Raw genomic sequence first — 18,497 nt, 5'->3', positions numbered from 1 at the left:
ACCAGCAAGGAAGAGTTTTAGTTTTGGGAAGAGATAGAAGTCAGAGGGAACCAAATCTGGGGAATAGGGTGGATGTTCCAACAATTCATACTGCAGATCCCTTAATTTTCCCATTGCCAAAATACCTTTGTGGGCAGGTGCATTGTCTGATGAAAAATGATTTTGTTCTTCTGCAAATAGGGTCTTTTCTCAAGACTTTTTTTTATCTAGTTTGGTTAAAAGATTGGAATAATATTCCCCAGTTATTGTTTTATCCTTTTCAAGATAATTAATAAAGAAAATGTCTTTAGCATTCCAAAACACCAATGCCATGACCTTTCCTGTTGATGGAACCGACTTTGTCTTCTTTGGCACTGGACAACCGGCTTCTGTCCACTGTTTTGACTGCTGTTCGGAATCTGGTGTGTAATGGTGAATCCAAGTCTCAACTATAGTAATAAATCGATGCACAAAATCAGTTTTATTCTTGTTAAAATGGTTCAAGCACTGTTCAGAGATTTTCATGCGAATGCATTTTTGATCTGCTGTGAGCAAGCGCAGCACCCATCTTGTGCAAAGCTTTTTCATTTGCAATTCTTCATGCAAAATATATCCTACATGTTCTTTTGAAATGTCTATAGTTTCAGCAATTTCATGCACTTTGACTTGCCGGTCATCCAATACCATATTATGCACTTGATCAATGATTTCTGGTGTTGTTAAACTTTTTGTACGTCCTTCACGTGGATCATCTTCAAGGCTGGTATGGCCGCATTTAAACTTATCAGCCCATTTCTTAATTGTCGATAATGAAGGAGAAGAGTGCCCATAAACTTTTATGAACTTTGAATGAATTTCTTTTGGCATTAAACCTTCTTTTACAAAGAATTTTATAACCGCACGATACTCAATTTTATCCATTTCAAGGGATACAGACAACACTTTTGCTTCAGAGAGCTGTACAAAAGAAACTACTTGATAGAATGACTTGCAATTTCACATGAATGCTTATGACAGATGTATCAACTTAGAAAAAAAAAATCTTGCCAATAGTGTTGCCATCTATGGTCGAGGCCGAGAACCTTTCAGACCACTCTCATATGTATATATATATATGTATATATATATATATATTAGAATTTTATAAAATAATGCTTATTTTGTCATTAGGCTAAAATCAGGTTCTAAAAAATAAATATAATTTTTGAAATCAACCTAAAACTTATGTATAGTATAGTATGCGCACAGATACAAGACCCTTTGACACTTCTGCACATGTCAAAAGAAGGAGAATCTATTCCGATAATAGAGTAATCAATCGATTTGTGGGATGAGTGTTTATTATTACAAGTCAGAAAATTAACTTCTCTTTTATGATCATTGTAGTTTTTAAAGCGGTAACTATTTTGCTAGTATAACAGTTGAAAAATTTTACGTATAAAGCAAGTGATTTTACGTGTTGGTGACCAATTCGTGCATCGCCTTATTTCTTTCTCCCCTTTAACATGAATTGACTCTTCTTGGCAGTCTGCCAACGACAACTCTTGCTTATGTGTCGACTATAAACTATTTAAATAAAACCCATCGTGGCAAGTTTCAAATTATAAGCCTGTGCTGTTGTTTTTAACTGTTTCTTGATATCATTAATAAGGTGTTTTTTAAAAATTATATAAAAAAAAACCTGCTTGTATTTTTTTTTGGCCCACTATTTAATTACATTTGCAGAACTGTAAAGTTATGTCATAGCTGTATTTTTTAATGAAATAGCTTATTATTATTATTTTATGGCATTCCCATGGAGTCCAGAGACTCGTGGGAGCCCCAAATCAGCCTACATAAATGCAAATCATATCATACACATCCTTGAATCCATTTACCATCAGGGAACTCGCATCACAACCAATTCTGGCAATCTATTCCGCTCACTCACCACTCTCCATGCAAAAAATCTGGTCCACATACCCCTACTAACTACACTCTTACGCAACTTGCACAGATGGCCCCTAGTTCTCTATATGTCCTATATTGAAAAATTTGACTTGTATCAATTTTATAAAACCCTTTTAATATCTTAAAAGTTTCTATCATGTCCCCCCCTTTTCTGCCTATCAACTAAACTTTGTAACCCACAAACCTTCAGGTTATCCTCATAGGGAGTATTCCACAGACCTATCATCATCTTGGTCACTCGTCTCTGAATCCTCTCAACCAACTCCTCCTGGCCCACCAAAAAATGCAGGTGACCAAACCTGTGCACAGTAATCAAGATGTGGCTGAATCATGACCTTATAAAGAGGGATAATAACTTCCTTATCTTTACCTGTTAGCATGTTTTTCAACATATCAAGTAATTCGTTGAGCTATTTTACCAACTTTTGCAATATGCCCTCTGAACTTCCACTTTTTGCCCACCGTTATCCCCAAGTCCCTAGCCTCATATATTTCCTGCAATCCAATATCATCAATATGATATCCCATATGCAACCTTTTCATCCCAAAGTGCATAGCCTTACATTTTGCAACATTAAATTGACAATCATTATCCTTTGCCCACAATGCCAATTTATTTAAATCATCCTGTAGGATATCTTTATATATATATATATATTTTTTTTTTTTTTTATGTTGATCATCCCACCCATGAAAGGTTACTTTATAAACCTATAGCACATATTATACCATGGGTTAGCTAAGAATTTATTTTCTATTTTTATAAATTTTTTAAATATATTTTTTGTATTTTTCATTTATTTTTTTTACATAGTCTGGAAACTCTATTCCAGAGACCAAACATGAAACCTCTTCAAGCCACTTCAGTCCTCCAATAAGTGGGGCTGTGGTGGTTTCACACCAGGCAATGATATTCATTTTCCACCTAAATCTATATCATCTTTATTAACTATTGCTCTTCCAAGTTTTGCATCATCAGCAAAAAACTGAATCTCCTCTCTTAAATCTTTTCCTATGTTATTGATATAAAACTTAAAGAGTATTGACTCTAGTACCGAACCCTTAGGTACTCAACTAGTCACAATCATTCTCCTAGATTCTGCTCCACCATATACTACTCTCTGGTGTCTGTCCATCAGCCTCATCCATGCTATTAACCTTATATCCATTCGCATTTGCTCCGGTTTTTGTAATAGTTTTTCATGTGATATTTGCAATTTATGGTGATGATAAAATAAGTTTGAAGTAGACACTTTGTTTTTCTTAAAGAAGTACAGCAATACCTCGCACAGTTCGAAATTGGACTATTTGAAACCAGACTAATCGAGGAACTAAATACATACAAAAAATGATAATTGGTTCCAAAAAAAATATTCTCTCTGTTTTTCAATAAATAAAACGAGATTAATAAATTCAAATATCTTTATCAAAAATAATTAAACAAAAAATACATGTTTTTTGTAATTCATTTTTTATTCTCTAAAAATTGCAACATCGATGTTTGCACGTTTTTCTTCTTTGGTTTTTTCTCTTCATACATTTCTTAGTAGCAATGAATTGCAGTGTTTATCGTTCGGTGAATTGTAAGGCTACGTTCTATATTGGGATCAACTTCCATAATATGCTCTGACAAGGTTTCAACCATTACAATAATTTTTGATAGGTGTTCAGCTGTCAATTCTCGTGCAGGCACTTCAACACAGTCGTCGTTGTCTTAGTTGTCCTCCCGCTCTTCATAAGCTCGTTGTTCATCCATGTTAATAAGCGTTTCATTATCCAGTTCATTAGTGTTCGATTCAATGCACTCAATTACATTGATGGAATCTAACTCTTTGAAACCAAGTTGCTGTCCAATTTCCACTATGTTATTAGTGGCTTCAGCAAAATAAGTTTCAAAACCAATGAAATCATTTGCGCAATGTAGTATGATATGTTTCCATACTGCTCTCAGATTGCTTGCCGTTAATTCATGCCATGCTTCGCCTATATTTTCAATAATGTTTCTGATGTTGTAGCTCTTCCAAAATTCCGTTAAAGGCGCATTTTCTCCTGTTGTAGCTTTTATGGCTTGCGAAACAGTGCGGCGCAAATAATAGATCTTAAATGTCGCAATGACACCATGATCCATTGGTTGGATCACCGGTGTTGTATATGGTGGAGGAAAAGTTATTTGTACATTTTCATTTAAATCACAAAGACCAGTCGAACGACCGGGGGCATTATATAAAATCTTAAAATCTAATTCTTTTTCTCTGCAATAACGTTCTGTTGTAGGGCAAAAATAGTTGGTGAACCAATCTTCAAATAAAACTCTTGTGACTCATGCTTTCTTATTTGAACGCCATAACACTGGGAGATTATTTTTTGATACATTTTTAAGAGCTCTAGGATTTTCTGCACGGTACAAAAGCATCGGTTTTAATTTGAAATCCCTTGCTGCATTTCTACCTAATAACAGTGTGAGACGGTCTTTTGAAATTTTATATTCAGGGCATGACTTTTCATTGGCTGCTATAAAAGTGCGTGACGGCATCTTTTTCCAGAATAATGCCCTTTCATCAACGTTAAATATTTGTTCATCTTTGTAGCCACCTTTTTGTATGATTTCACTCAATTCCTTTGAATATCTTAAAGCAGCCTCTTTATTTTCACTGGCAGATTCGCTAACAATATGAACATTGTGAATACCAGTTCGTTGCTTAAAACGAAAAAACCACCCATGACTTGCCATAAAATTTTCACTAGTTCCCTCACCGTTTTCTATATCATCAATAATCTTCAAGTATTGTAAAGACTTAATGCTTTGGCTTGAATTTCCATTTGACTAAGCGGAACTTGCTTTTGAGTTAAGTCTTCGATCCATATGGATAACAGTCGCTCCATATTTACCATTTGAGTGCTTCTGGTTTTAGTCACTATTTTTGATAAATAAGAAGCCGTAGCCATACCTTGCGATTTGTATTGATCTTTTTTTTTTTGATAAGTTTTTGAACTGATGACTTGTCCATTCCTTTTTCACATCCTATTTTAGCAAAGGATGCACCTTCTTCATGAAGCTTGATTATATCGAGCTTTTGTTCTAAAGCGAGCCATTTACGTTTCTTGGTGACAGAATCACTTTCACGTTTTCTTTTTGCACTCATTATGTAGTTTTTTTAAATGGGATTAAAATTTAATTATCACAAATTCAACATTAAAGTTCACAACTGTCCACTGTTTACTTGTACTATACATTATTATTATTATTATTTCGGGCAACTCCAAGGAGTCGACCGACTCATCGATGAAGCCCTAACATCATGTCAAGAACAACTATTCGACGTTCACACAGTATCTATCATACCTCGCCTTGAACTCATTCACGGTCATAGCACCCACAACAGACTCTGGCAGCTTATTCCACTCATTTACCACTCTCCAAGTAAAAAACCTAGCTCTAACACCCCCTGCTAACCACATTCTTGCCCAGCTTCCATGTATGGCCCTAGTCCTCCCACCACCAGTCCTATTCTGAAAAATATCTTCTGGATTAATCTTATAGGAACCCTTCAGTAATTTGAATGTCTCAGTCATATCACCCCTTTTCCGCCTATCAATCAATTTTTGCAACCCACAAATCTTCAATCTGTTCTCATAAGGTTCATTCCACAGACCTGCTATCATCTTGGTCACTCGTCTCTGGATTCTCTCCACCTCCTCCCCATCAAGAAGAAACCCTGGCGTCCATATCTGTGCACAGTAGTCTAGATGGCGTCTTATCAGGGCTCGATATAGAGGAACAATAACTTGTTTGTCTCTGCTTGTTAAAGTATTTTTCAGCAACCAAGTGATTTGATGAGCTCATTTAGCCACTTTTGCAATGTGCTCCCTAAACTTCAGCTCCCTATCCACCAACACTCCCAAATCCCAGGCCTCATCAATCTCCTAGAGTACGGTTCCACCAATGTGATATACTGCTGCTAATCTTTTCACTCCAAAATGCATAACTTTACACTTTGCCACATTAAATTGACATCCATTTTCCCTAGCCCAGTCATCCAAACTATCCAAATCATCCTGCAAAATTTTGACATCCTGTGCACTCACAATTGCTCTACCCAACTTTGCATCATCAGCAAACAAGTGAACACTTCCTCTCAGATCCTTTCCTATATCGTTAATGAACAAATTGAAAAGTAGTGGTCCAAGAACAGAACCCTGCGGCACACCACTAGTCACAAGCCGTCTTTTGGACTCCACTCCTGAATAAACCACTCTCTGTTATCTCTCCATCAGCCACCCTCCTATCCATCTCATCAACCCTATATCCATCCCCATCTGCTCCAGTTTACTGATTAGAGTTCTGGTATCCTGTCAAAGGCCTTGGCAAGGTCCAGCAGAATCACTGTAAACCCATTACCCTTATCCAGTTCAGCCGTCACTGTGTTATAAAACGTGAGCAAGTTACTGAGGCATGATCTACCCCTTCACAAAAGCATGTTGTCTCCCCATACAGTATCGCATTTTCATCTATCCAATCCTGTATTCTTCTTTTGACTAATTTCTCCAAGACCTTGACAACGATTCCTGATATGCTAATCGGTCGGTAATTTACAACAGCAGTCTTGGAACCTCCTTTATGCAGTGGAACTATTTTCCCCTCTTTCCTCCCCCTAAGGACTAACCCAGACCCCAGACTCAGATTAAACAAAATGGTCAAGGGCACTGACAATTCTTTAGCTTCTTCATGTATGACACGAGCTGGTATACCATCCAATCCCACAGATGTATTGACATTGAAGTTTTGCAATAGACTTCTCACCTCCACCTCATTCACCACAATTCCCGTATAATCTATTGATTCATTCATTTCTGCAATGTCACCACCTGGATGATATACTCTTGCGAAGTGCTCGTTCAGTAATTCAACTATATCAACTGATTCAGTTACCTCCCTACCATCAGCATTCTTTAAAATCATTCTGCCATATACATTTTTTGTTTTACTTGCAACATATCGAAAAAACTGTTTAGAATTCCTTTAGCCTGCATGGCCACTGTTCTTTCATAATCCTTTTTTGCTTTTCTTACCACACTCGTTACACTTCTGGCCTATGCTTTATACCGTTCATGTGCCTGCCGGTCACCTTTCTCCTTAAATTCCCTCCATAGTTGTTTCTTTTTTTGGAGCTCAAGCTTAATGGTGTTATTCATCCATATAACCCCTACTTGATTTTTTATTCCGACTCTAGATATACAGTCAGCCATTGCTTCATGCAAACACTTCTTAACCGCCTCCCATGCACTATCAACTTCTAGCCCTTGCAGTTGTACATGCCATGGCACTGAACCAATTGTCATACTTTTCAGCCCGATAATTCCACATGTATCCTGTCTTAATTGCAAATTCCACACCTTTAGCCACCTCCCAACTCAAGACCCTATGATCACTCTCACCAATTGGTGGCAACGTGGTCATATTCGTTACAGCCAAATTTTCAGATTCAATTACTAGGTCAAGCACTCTCTGACCCCTAGTATTCTCCATTACATGCTGTCACAGATAGTTATCCCTTAATAACTGCATAAAATCCAATTCCTTCCTCCCATGTGTCCTCTCCAATCAATGTTCCAATCAATGTTACCATAGTTAAAATCTCCCATAATAATTACCCTCCTTCCACTCATTTCTTCTATTTGCTTATGCATACTATCTCCACCATCTATTCCATCACCTGGTCTATAGCAGCACCGAACTGTATATTTTGTTCTGCTAGTTTCCATCTCACACCAAATAGCCTCAAATGTGCTCTTTTTCCTGCAGTTCGACTTCTATTCTCCTTGGCTGTAGCTCATCAGCTATCATCAATAACACCCCCCCCCCATTTTATTCTCCCTGTCTCTCCTGAACACACCATACCCCTCACATTCAATCCCACTAGCTCTGTCATCTTCTGTCAGCCATGTTTCACTAATGCCAATTACCTGTGGTCTGGAAGTGCCAACCAAGGCCAAAAATTCTTCCTTCTTGTTCCTCATACTTCTGGCATTTGTATACATGAATTGCAGAAGCCGATTTGTCCCATCCCAATTTTGATGCCTTATACTAACTATCCCATTCTGATTCATGGTCTTTCCTACTCTCTTGGGCATATTACACACATTCACGCACTCAACTGTCTCCCTAAAATCCGCATATCTACCCCCCCCCCCTCTTAATAACTCTAGTTTCCCTGATTCTGCACATTCACTTCCACTACATTCGACAACACCTTTTCAAGTCTCCGTACACCAAATCCATTCAAATGTAAACCATCCATTTTAAATAAATCCTTTTGCCCATCGAACTCATTCCACACATCCACAAATTCCACACCACTCATCAATCATAATTCACACATAAAGTCATTAGCAATTATGGCCCTCCTCCTATACTCATACCGTGGCAACAGACTCACCATCCTAACTCTCTCACTCTTCTCTTTTGCTACCTCAAGCAATTCCTTCACATCCTCACTCATAGCCTTTTTGTTTCCTTTCAAATTATTTGTACCTGCTACCACTATCAATTCTTTCACCCGCTGTTTTTGCTTTCTAATTGACTCGCTTACATTCTTAACGTTCTCACCGGGTTGGTACGATTTTGTTAAACTCTCAACTAATACACCTCTTACTAAGGAATCCCCATACAACACAGCTCTCTCATTTTGTTTACACTCACTATCATACGCTTATTTTTCTTATCATACTTTTGCCGTTTATTAGTTAGTATGCTCGATAAACATTTTTGCCAACGCTCCAGCTGCCGATTTACCCTATGTTTCACTCCACGTAACTGTACGATCTCACTCATTGCATCTGTCTCATCATTTTTATTATCTGTTAATTCATTCATTCGTTCTGTATTTTTACCTTCATTCTCACTTTCAATGCCACTCTCACAGCTATCTAGTACTACCTCGCAAATATCACTGTTCATACCTTGCATATCACTATTTTCTACATTTTCACTTTCAACAACGATATCACTCACACGATCTGAAACACTCTTTAAATCCACACATTCTTAACACTTTTTTGCACACATTCACTCCACTATTGTTGTTTAACCAGATTCCAACCGCGCTCCTCAATGCATACATTTCGCATACAGTACACTGAATCAAGTCCTTTAAGTTAAGATTTTTAGACTAATATGGCGACCTGGATGCCATCTTTGTATTCCTCTTTATGGGAGCCATGTGCACAGATAATTGTATCTATCAATTTACTATTAAAATACTCAAAAATCACACAGACATGCTAAAATACTAAAAGTAAACAATACTATGTAAATACTATGCAAATTCATCAATTTTTACTCAAAATATCACTTATCTGGTCAGGAGCTATCCTCAGACATATACCATATATACCATATAGCTCTCTAGTGGCTAATCCATTAAGATTAAGACATATTAAGAAGTTGAACATAATGCAGCGTTTACATTCTCGCTGAGTCTAGGTACATACATATGCAATGGGGAACCCTCCAAAAAATTGAAATATCGTATCACATAACTTTAAAACTGCATAAAAATAAACTGCACAAAAAGAGACTTGACTGTATAAAGGGAAAAAAACCGAATATTTATGTATAAAAAAAAATAATTTTTTGTACTAATTTCTTAGGATTTAAAACCGGATTATAGTGAATCCAGACTGATTGAAGCCAGACTATGTGAGGTATTGCTGTACTTCATATTTTCCTATAACAAGTGGATCAAAAATTAAATCTGCATGCCTGATTTTAAACATTACTTCAAACAGTATAAAATGTTCTGTTAAAAATTTTTAATTTATTGTCGTTAGTATTACAATATTAGTAATGTTTTCATTTCAGTAGTTTAAAAACTGCTTTATCATTTATTCTTTTTTTTTGATTCATTATTTGTATATATTTCTCCTTATAGTCCACGATTAGCACATTTGCCATCTTGGACATCAAAGGGAACTGCAGATATTCAATTAGAGGGCGTATGTTTTATTATTATTATTTTTTATTTTTTGTATTTCAATTTAAATGTTTTATTAATTTTACAGTATATGCTTCAACCTTTATGTATTGTTTCCTTAATTTGGAGATTTGTATTTCAAATTTTATACAATTCATTAATTTTATTGCATATTTTTTAAAATGATTCATCTTACTCATATAGGATTTCTTCAGGTCTACTTAGAAAGGAAACTAATAAACAGTAAAAGATTGAGGTGAACAAACCATTATATAGATATACAGGATTCTGATGTTTAGATATGTTGCATTGTTCTCTATTGTTACATTATAGAGGAGTGAAGATCAATACAGATGATACGAGAACATGTAGAGACTGCAACAACTGAATATACTGAACAAAAATACTGAACTGACACCCACTCACATCTTTAGCTGTCCAGCAATTGCAGCAGCCTTGCAAGAAATAGATCCTAATCCTGAACAACAGCTCTATACAAACAAAGTCATCGACATAGCCAAAGCAGTACGAGGAGCACATGGAAACATGTAAGGCTCTTCAAAGGACAAGACAACAACAATAAAATTTCTCATATGACTATTACACTTTTTTTATGTATAATCTTTGTCAAGTAGCTTTATTTTATCCTCCTACATGTTTCACCAATTTTTTCTATTGGCATCCTCAGGGAATACAAACTAGTAAGCTAAAATGAAGGTTACAGACTAGGTTATAACTGATGGTTCTAATTCATACAAAAAATTGGCATTGTGCGTGACAATGTGAGTGTCTCGTTAATTTCTCCTTGGTTCGGCTTGTATCTGTGCGTGTGTGGGGGTGTGTGTGTGTGTGTGTGGAGATATGTGTTTTTTTTTTTTTTGCTATACAGAGTCATTCTCATTTTGGTTGTCCCTGATTATGCAAAATACTGTAATGCTACAGTAAAATATTTTTTGCACTGGTATGGATGGTATCTGTGGTGATGGAAAATGATTTTCACTATACAGGGATATTTTCACTCCATTACTAAGTGCTGCTAATATATACATAGGTACTGTTTATTATTGGTTAGGTATTTATATTTCACAACATATCTTCCTCTCATCATCAGTTTTTATCAAATTACATCCATCCTAAATGCAAACATATATGTATAAGTATTATAGGATGACACGTAATTCATTCTCTTCCATTAATAACACAACTGCAAATCATTGGCATTTCGTCCTCTATCTATAATGAATATATTTCTATTCATGCCTATTATTTCCCTCCTTAAATGTGCACAGTTAACCAACAACAAATATTAGTAATGCTGCAATAACTTGGGGGGGGGGGATACATTTATCTCAAACTAATATTTTTTGATCAGAGGCAAAACCAGAAAAGCTTATTTTCCTTGAATGGTTGGTAAACTAGTCCTGTACATTTAGCAGAATTTGCATTCATAATGGGATTTCTTTGTGGAATGACACGACACGGTTATTAAATAAATAAACTAGTTGTAGTAAGCTAGTTCTAAATAAATTAGTAGAACAAGAATATTTGTGTGCGTGCATGTATGTGTGCACACGCACGTGCGTGCGCACACACACGTACATTATAAAGCAAGTTATAAAGCAACATGAAGCTGGTAAACCTGTCAGTGGGATTGCACATGACTTCAGATGGTCTCTTTCTACAGTGACAATCATTTTGAAAAATAAGGATAAAATTGTAGAGGCTGTGAAAGGATCTGCTTCCATTAAATTGATGATAGTGACGAAGCAACGACAAGGTTCTGTATGGAAAAGGATAGAGGACCTGAACCAAAAGCGCATATCCCTTAGCTCTATGACCATAGAGCTAAGGCACTAAGTCTCCTGAACATGTTGAAGGAGAAAGTAGTGCCTGATTATGAGTACGAATTCAATGCTTCTTCCAGTTGGTTCATGAGATTCAAGCAGCGTTTTCCGTTGCATAATGTGAAAATGTATGGTGAATTTGCAAGTGCTGATGAGAAGGCTGCCAAGGAGTTTGTGGAGAAATTGGATAAAATTATTATGGATGAAAATTATTTGCCACAACAAATATTTCATATGGATGAGACCTCCTTGTTTTGGAAAAAATGCATGAGTGGACATTCATCCACAAAAAAGCTAAATTCTTTGCCTGGTTTCAGAGCTCTTAAAGACTGTATTACGATTCTGTTAGGGGGTAATGTGGCTGGATATAAACTGAAACCATTTGTGATATGGCGCAGTGTTTAATCCACAAGCCTTCAAAAACATTTAGGAAGCATACTCTTCCAGTTTATTATCGGACACACAATTATTATTACACGCAACACACAATTATTATTACATGATTAAAGGAAAGCAGAGGATGGTAGTGGCTAATTCAGTGGAGAAATACCCTTGAAATTACCTATTAAAAAAAAAAAAAATTAATGCAGAAACAGAGTGCCAGTGAGAAAGTGACACAGAGTATGTGACAGTGACCACTGTTAGGCAGATTGTTCTCTTCTGTATACAATCAGGAGTTCTTAAGGAGGTTTTTGGGCTCACCATGTATAATTGAAGTCAGCCCAAGAAGGGGGAGACTAATTGTGAAAGGAAATTGGAACACTAACCACTCAGCAAGTGTTTAGTATCCGCTCTCCAGCCAAAAGGTTGCAGGTTTGAATCCCGCCGTGGGCATGGATGTTTGTGATTGTCTGTGGAAATATCAGTGGTGGTGGTGGTAGATGGCATTAGTGTAGTTGTGGTCAGTTGGTGGAGACAGAGTTGTACAGCAGATGACCTCCCTTGATGAGTGTTTGAACTCCTGGAGGTGTCAAATAATAATAATAATTATCAAGAAAGCACTGTGTTATAACACCATTGAAATTCATCGTTGTCTTCACTCACTTGAAAATCTTAGGATCCAGTACTTAAGCTTCCCCTCCCTTCATTAATACTAGAAATTTAAAAAGGCTTTTTAACTAATCAGACTCAGTCCATCTCTAAGATTAGGATTACACTGAGAATAACAAAATCTAGCAAAACTTTCCTCTTGAAACCGTTTCTGCCTTTACTAGAGAAAACTAGGAAGTTCTCTTTCTTTTGATTTCTTTCACACTTTTATTCTTTCAGACTCACACAGGAGGAATATAAAATAATACTACTCCTACCTTAATAGCATCATGGATTCAGTAAGTTATTTCTGCATCTTTAATTACAGAATAAGAATACAGTATATTTTGCTTTCGTTATTCAAAAACTCTTACTAACTGAATTCACTTTCTATATGAAAGTTTATTAGTAAACTTCATTAGAGAAACAATTGTAAATATAACAAACAATTTCAAAGCACTTTTTTTAGACCGAGCTTTCATTAGGCAGAATCTTAAATATGATACCAACAAAATTCTTTACACCCAAAATGGAACTTGACTGGAATTTTTTCTGTAGGCAGTTTTCAGTATTGAGAGCACATCATAATATAAGGAGTTCATTAAAAATAAACTCTAAAATTAAAAATAAACAATAAAAAATTGGCCTGGTTGGCCGAGTGATTAGCATATCTGCTCTCCAGCCGGCTGTAGGTTCGAATCCCGCCATGGGCATGGATGTTTGTGATTATCTGTGAAAGTACTAGTGCTGATGATGGGTGGTAGATGGCATTAGTGTAGATGATGATTGTAGTTGGAGAATTAGGTGGAGACAGAGTTGTAGAGTAGGTGCCCTCCCTCGATGAGTCTTTTGGGCTTCCTGGAGGTGTCATGTAGTAATAATAATAAAAACCAACAAGTTTCATGTGTCGTAAGACTTGCATCATCAGGGGTAATGGTACATAAAACTTTTACACAACAAAAGCCTATTAGCAATTAATTACACATATTAGATGTTTTTGATAAATAACTTCACAACTGTTAAATAATTGATGAACCAGAATACAAATGATACGTTCGTTACTGTATGCCTATTGGCTCAAGTACTCTGGAAACAAACAAAAATGTAGTTATTGATAATAACTGTTTCACGAAAAAATTTAAAGAAGGCTTGCAAATGCTTACACAATGCAATAAAAATCAAGGCTTAATCTAACAGATAAGCTTAGGTGTTGATGGTTATTCATGACTTATTTTTCATGTATTAACAACACCACACAATTTTATCAAAGAGGTGTTTTTGATAAAATTGTGTGATGTTGTTGTTAATACCATGAAAAATAAGTCATGAATCAAGGCTTAATTTTGCATCAAGTATGGCCTGCTCTCATCAAAAATTTAACTGCCATGGACCTAGGATATAGTATGCATGATACCACAGAACATGATTACAACAACTAGCAATGTTCCAACATGCATACAGTAACGAATCATTTGTATTTTGGTTTATCAATTATTTAACAGTTGTGAAGTTATCAAAAACATCTGATATATGTAATTAATCATTAATAGGCTTTTGTTGTGCAAAACTTTTATGTACCATTACCCTGATGATATAAGTCTTATGATGCATGAAACTTGTTAGGTTTTAATTGTTTATTTTTAATAAACTCCATATATTACAATGTGGTCTCAGTACCGTAAACTGCCTACAGAACTGCTTAACAGCAGAAACCTACTTGTACACCTGGAATTTTTTCTATTTGAACTTCAAAGACAATAGCTTATTCAACTTTTCGAAAATATCGTGTTAGTTTATTCCAGCCGAATGAATTCCATATGGATGAACAGCTATAATAAATTTTCATTTTTTTTTTACTGCATATTACTTTATTTTGTAATTTTACTTTCTCACTTATTCATTACTCTTTAGATTGGAATGTTTTTCTGACTTCTCTCTTTCTCGTTATCAAATAATGCACTGCTCATATATCAGAATAGTTTTTAACATGTTGTTTTGATTTAATAATGAACACTTCATACACATGACATCTGTTACTGTTCTGTTCACTTATGCACATGCTCAGAAATACAAACAGAGCACATCTGCTTTAGTCAACAAGCATTGTGTGCTACCATTGCAGGTTTCAGTACTCTGAAGGTCGAGTAAGTTTATCGTTTTTAATTATGCCATGAAAAGAGCAGAAATTATAATTTCAATATAATTTACATGCTTTGAACAGGTATAAGATCATTCAATTATTTCTGAAATATACATACATATAGCAGTCAGTTTGGTGTTCCCATTGCATAGTGGTAAACATGTCCTCAGATCATGCTTGTCTTTATTTTTTCTTTTATTAAGGTAATATGAAATAAGTGGCTCCTTTTGATAAAATTATGGAGATTACTACCATGCTAAGAATAATTACTTTAATTTCCCAACTTTTGACTTTCATAATAAGTTATCTTGATTATGCAGCTATGCATCTAATCGAGCCATAAATACTGTTAGAACTTAAACAGCAAATAAACCTTAAATCTATTAGTAAATTATTCACAGCTCTCAGTGTATACAAATCACACATATAATGTGCATATAGCAGCACTCAGTGTTCGAAATGTCACCCCTTTTGCCTCCACACATGCCTATGAGTCATATATTGATGGTGACACTCACAACATCCAACGTAAATGCTACCACTGCTTGCTCCAAATCCACCTTCAGGTTGGCAATGCTGGGTGTGGTTTCTAAGTTCTAAGTCTAACGAATTCAGATTTGGACTTCCAGATAGCCAATTAGATGGTGATATGTAGTTGGACACATTTGCCTCTGACCACTGTTGCATGGTCCTCGCTTTGTGTGCATGGGCTGAGACTTTCCAATAGGACTTGTATGGTCCCAGAATACTGCCTACCATGAAACAAGATATTATTCTGGGACCATACAACAGGTTCTAGCATGGTGTTTTGATAAACTTTGGCAGAGGTTTTGACCCCCCTTTCTCACAGATATGCAACTTGGATACCCCTCCACCAGACCACTGATGCAAGGGGATGACCTCTGAATCCTTGGTACCATGGCACATGGTATGCGACCGTATGGGACATATACCCAATTATTTTAGCAATTAAATGACTCTTCAATGGTGAAAATCTTCTCATCTGTGAAGAGGATATCTCTGTGTCTGTTGTTCACATACTATAAGAGAAGTGCCTTTGATTTTATCACCCTCTGCTGCATAAGTTGTAGTGTTAGGACGTGTCCAGAATGACGATAGTCTCTCATCCCCAGGTTATCAGTTAGTACATGACATCATTCTCTGCGAAAATGTTTCTCTCTCACATCACTTTCTACGTTCTTACAGGATTCTGGTTTAGGCGTTCCTTCACAGCCCTCACAAGCTGTTGCATACTAACACAGCACTGTTGATCTGTTCTTTGGCGGTCAGATATGTCTTCTGTATCATTATAATGGTTAATATTCCTATACATACACATCCTACTGATCCCAAGCGTTTTTAGTGTGTTGAAAATAACAAGTGGCTGCATTCTACCTGATTTCCAACTTGTGAAGTGCCATTATAGTTACATGGTTCTCAATCTCCCCACTGCATGTTAATCTGCACAGCTGGACAAGTCTCTCTCTCTCTCTCTACTTATAAACACGTGTGCACCGTGTCATAAATGAAACTGGGCTCGCACAATTCTGTGGGTAGTGTGCAGAAGTTGTAACAGTATTTATGGCAAGACTGTGTATACAGAGATGAGTTATTAAAATGGTATGCCCAAGTGACACTAATTTGATCAGCTATTATTCTACTGGCCTGAGCTCTAGTGGGCAAAAAAAATGACAAATTTCCACCTGATATCACAGCCCTCTTTGTCAATACTATGTTCTGGTTGTTTGGCAAAATACTTTTTACATGAGAAAATAGTGCATCCATTATTCTCCCCCCATCCCATTGCTAACGTTTATGTGGATGCTTTTGAGCATGTGCTCTAGATTCCTTTACTTTAAAACCTAAAGTGTGGTTTAGATAGGTGACATTGTTTTCATTATCTGTCTCCATGCCCTCCAGACTTTAGACATCTTCCTCAGCCACTTGAACAAATAACACAGATGCATACAGTTGATAATGAAAATTAGAACATGCTTCCATTTCTGGATACACTTGTCACATCTTCCTTCCAGCAACCTTTCCTTCATTTTACTATAAGCGTACATATACTGGCCAATATATAGTCACAATGACATGAAAAAAGAGCAGAAATAATAAATTTATTGCTGAAGCAACTATCCCTGAAAATGTTGGCGCTCCAGCGTCGAGCCCATACCCGGCCGCTGCTGGAGATAAGCGTGACTCTTATGCGGCAGTTAGTAGGAGGGTCACAGTGGCATGCGTGGAAGGTGCTGGGTGTAAGCCTGCCTGGAGCCGCCATTGGTACAGATCTTGATGGTAGTAGTAAATACTCAAGTGAGACCTTGAGGACTGAGGTGGAGAAGGGTTCCATGTGAAACAGCAGTTGAACATGGGTCAGTCGGTCCTAAGGGATAGGAGAAATCCATTTCAAAGTGGGACGTTGTGAGAAAAAAAAGCTGGTCCCATTGGTGCGGCGAAAGGGAATTGGGTTAATATTCCCGAACCCAGACATGGAGATTAGCTGCTCTTGGGACAAGTGTGGTAACACAACTGAACTCAGAGAAGTTGACAGGAGTCTTTGGGAGAGTTGTCTTTTCTTTGAAAATAGCCACGCCTGGTTGGCCAGGTGGCTAGTGTATCTGTTCTGCAGCCAAAAGACTGCATATTCAAATCCCGCCGTGGGCATGGATGTTTGTGATTGTATGTAAAAATAGTGGTCGTGGTCAGTGGTAGATGGCGTTGGTGTAGATGATGAAGGTAGTTGCGAATTGGTGGAGTGGTGGAGACGGAGAGTTGTAGAGTAGGTGCTCTCCCTTGGCGAGTCTTTGGACTCCTTGGATTTCAACCATTATAATAAGGTCATCTGGAGTATACACCTACACAGAGCCAAGCTACATTACAATTCAGAATGTATACCAAAAACTTGGCATGACAAAGATTGCAGTAGGTCTATGGAATACACCCTATAAGAATAGATTGATGGTCTGTGGGCTTCAAAAACTAGCTGAAAGATGAAAAAGAGGAGACATAATAGAAACATACAAGTTTTTAAAGGGGCTTTAATGGAATTGATGGTGAAGACTTTTATCAGTACATGAAAAGAAGGGAGGGAACAAGGACCTCTTGGAAATTGTGTAAGAGTGTGGTTAGCAACCGTGTTAGGATTAGATTTTTTTTTTTGCTAGGAGGGGCAGAATGGGTTGCCAGAGTTGGTTGTGAGTGCTTCATCAGTGAATAAGATCAAGGAAAGGTATGATAGGTATTGTGTGAATAATGGATCTCCTGCAATGAGTCTTCTGACTCCATGGACAGATATTATTATTATTATTACTACTACAACGGGAAACTCCAAGGAGTCCTTAGACTCATTGAGGGAGGCCCTAACATCATGTCAAGAACAACTATTTGACATTCACACAGTATCTATCATACCTTGCCTTGAATTCATTCACAGTCATGGCACCCACAACAGACTCTGGCAGCTTATTCCACTCATTCACCACTTTTTCTCCAAGTAAAAAACCTATCTAACACCCTTGCTAACCACACTCTTGCCCAAACTGTCCAAATCATCTTGCAAAATTTTGACATCCTGTGCAC

At 36.8% G+C, this 18,497-nt stretch overlaps 1 protein-coding gene across 2 annotated transcripts in view; it reads left to right on the top strand.

The window, feature by feature from the left end:
• IntS9 (integrator complex subunit 9) overlaps positions 1–18,497 on the top strand; it is a 405,017-nt gene that overhangs the window by 24,979 nt on the left and 361,541 nt on the right. For both annotated transcript variants that reach the window (XM_090391326.1, XM_090391327.1), the window contains exon 3: positions 9,861–9,924. In XM_090391326.1, the coding sequence (XP_090247452.1) occupies positions 9,861–9,924 (64 nt within the window). The remainder of the gene's footprint in view (positions 1–9,860; positions 9,925–18,497) is intronic.

This window comes from Typopeltis vanoorti, chromosome 4 (genome assembly GCF_054136105.1).
Source record: "Typopeltis vanoorti isolate ZY-2024b chromosome 4, IOZ_Tvanoo_1.0, whole genome shotgun sequence".
Lineage (NCBI taxonomy): Eukaryota > Metazoa > Arthropoda > Arachnida > Uropygi > Thelyphonidae > Typopeltis > Typopeltis vanoorti.
This window is presented reverse-complemented; position numbering and strand designations above follow the sequence as displayed.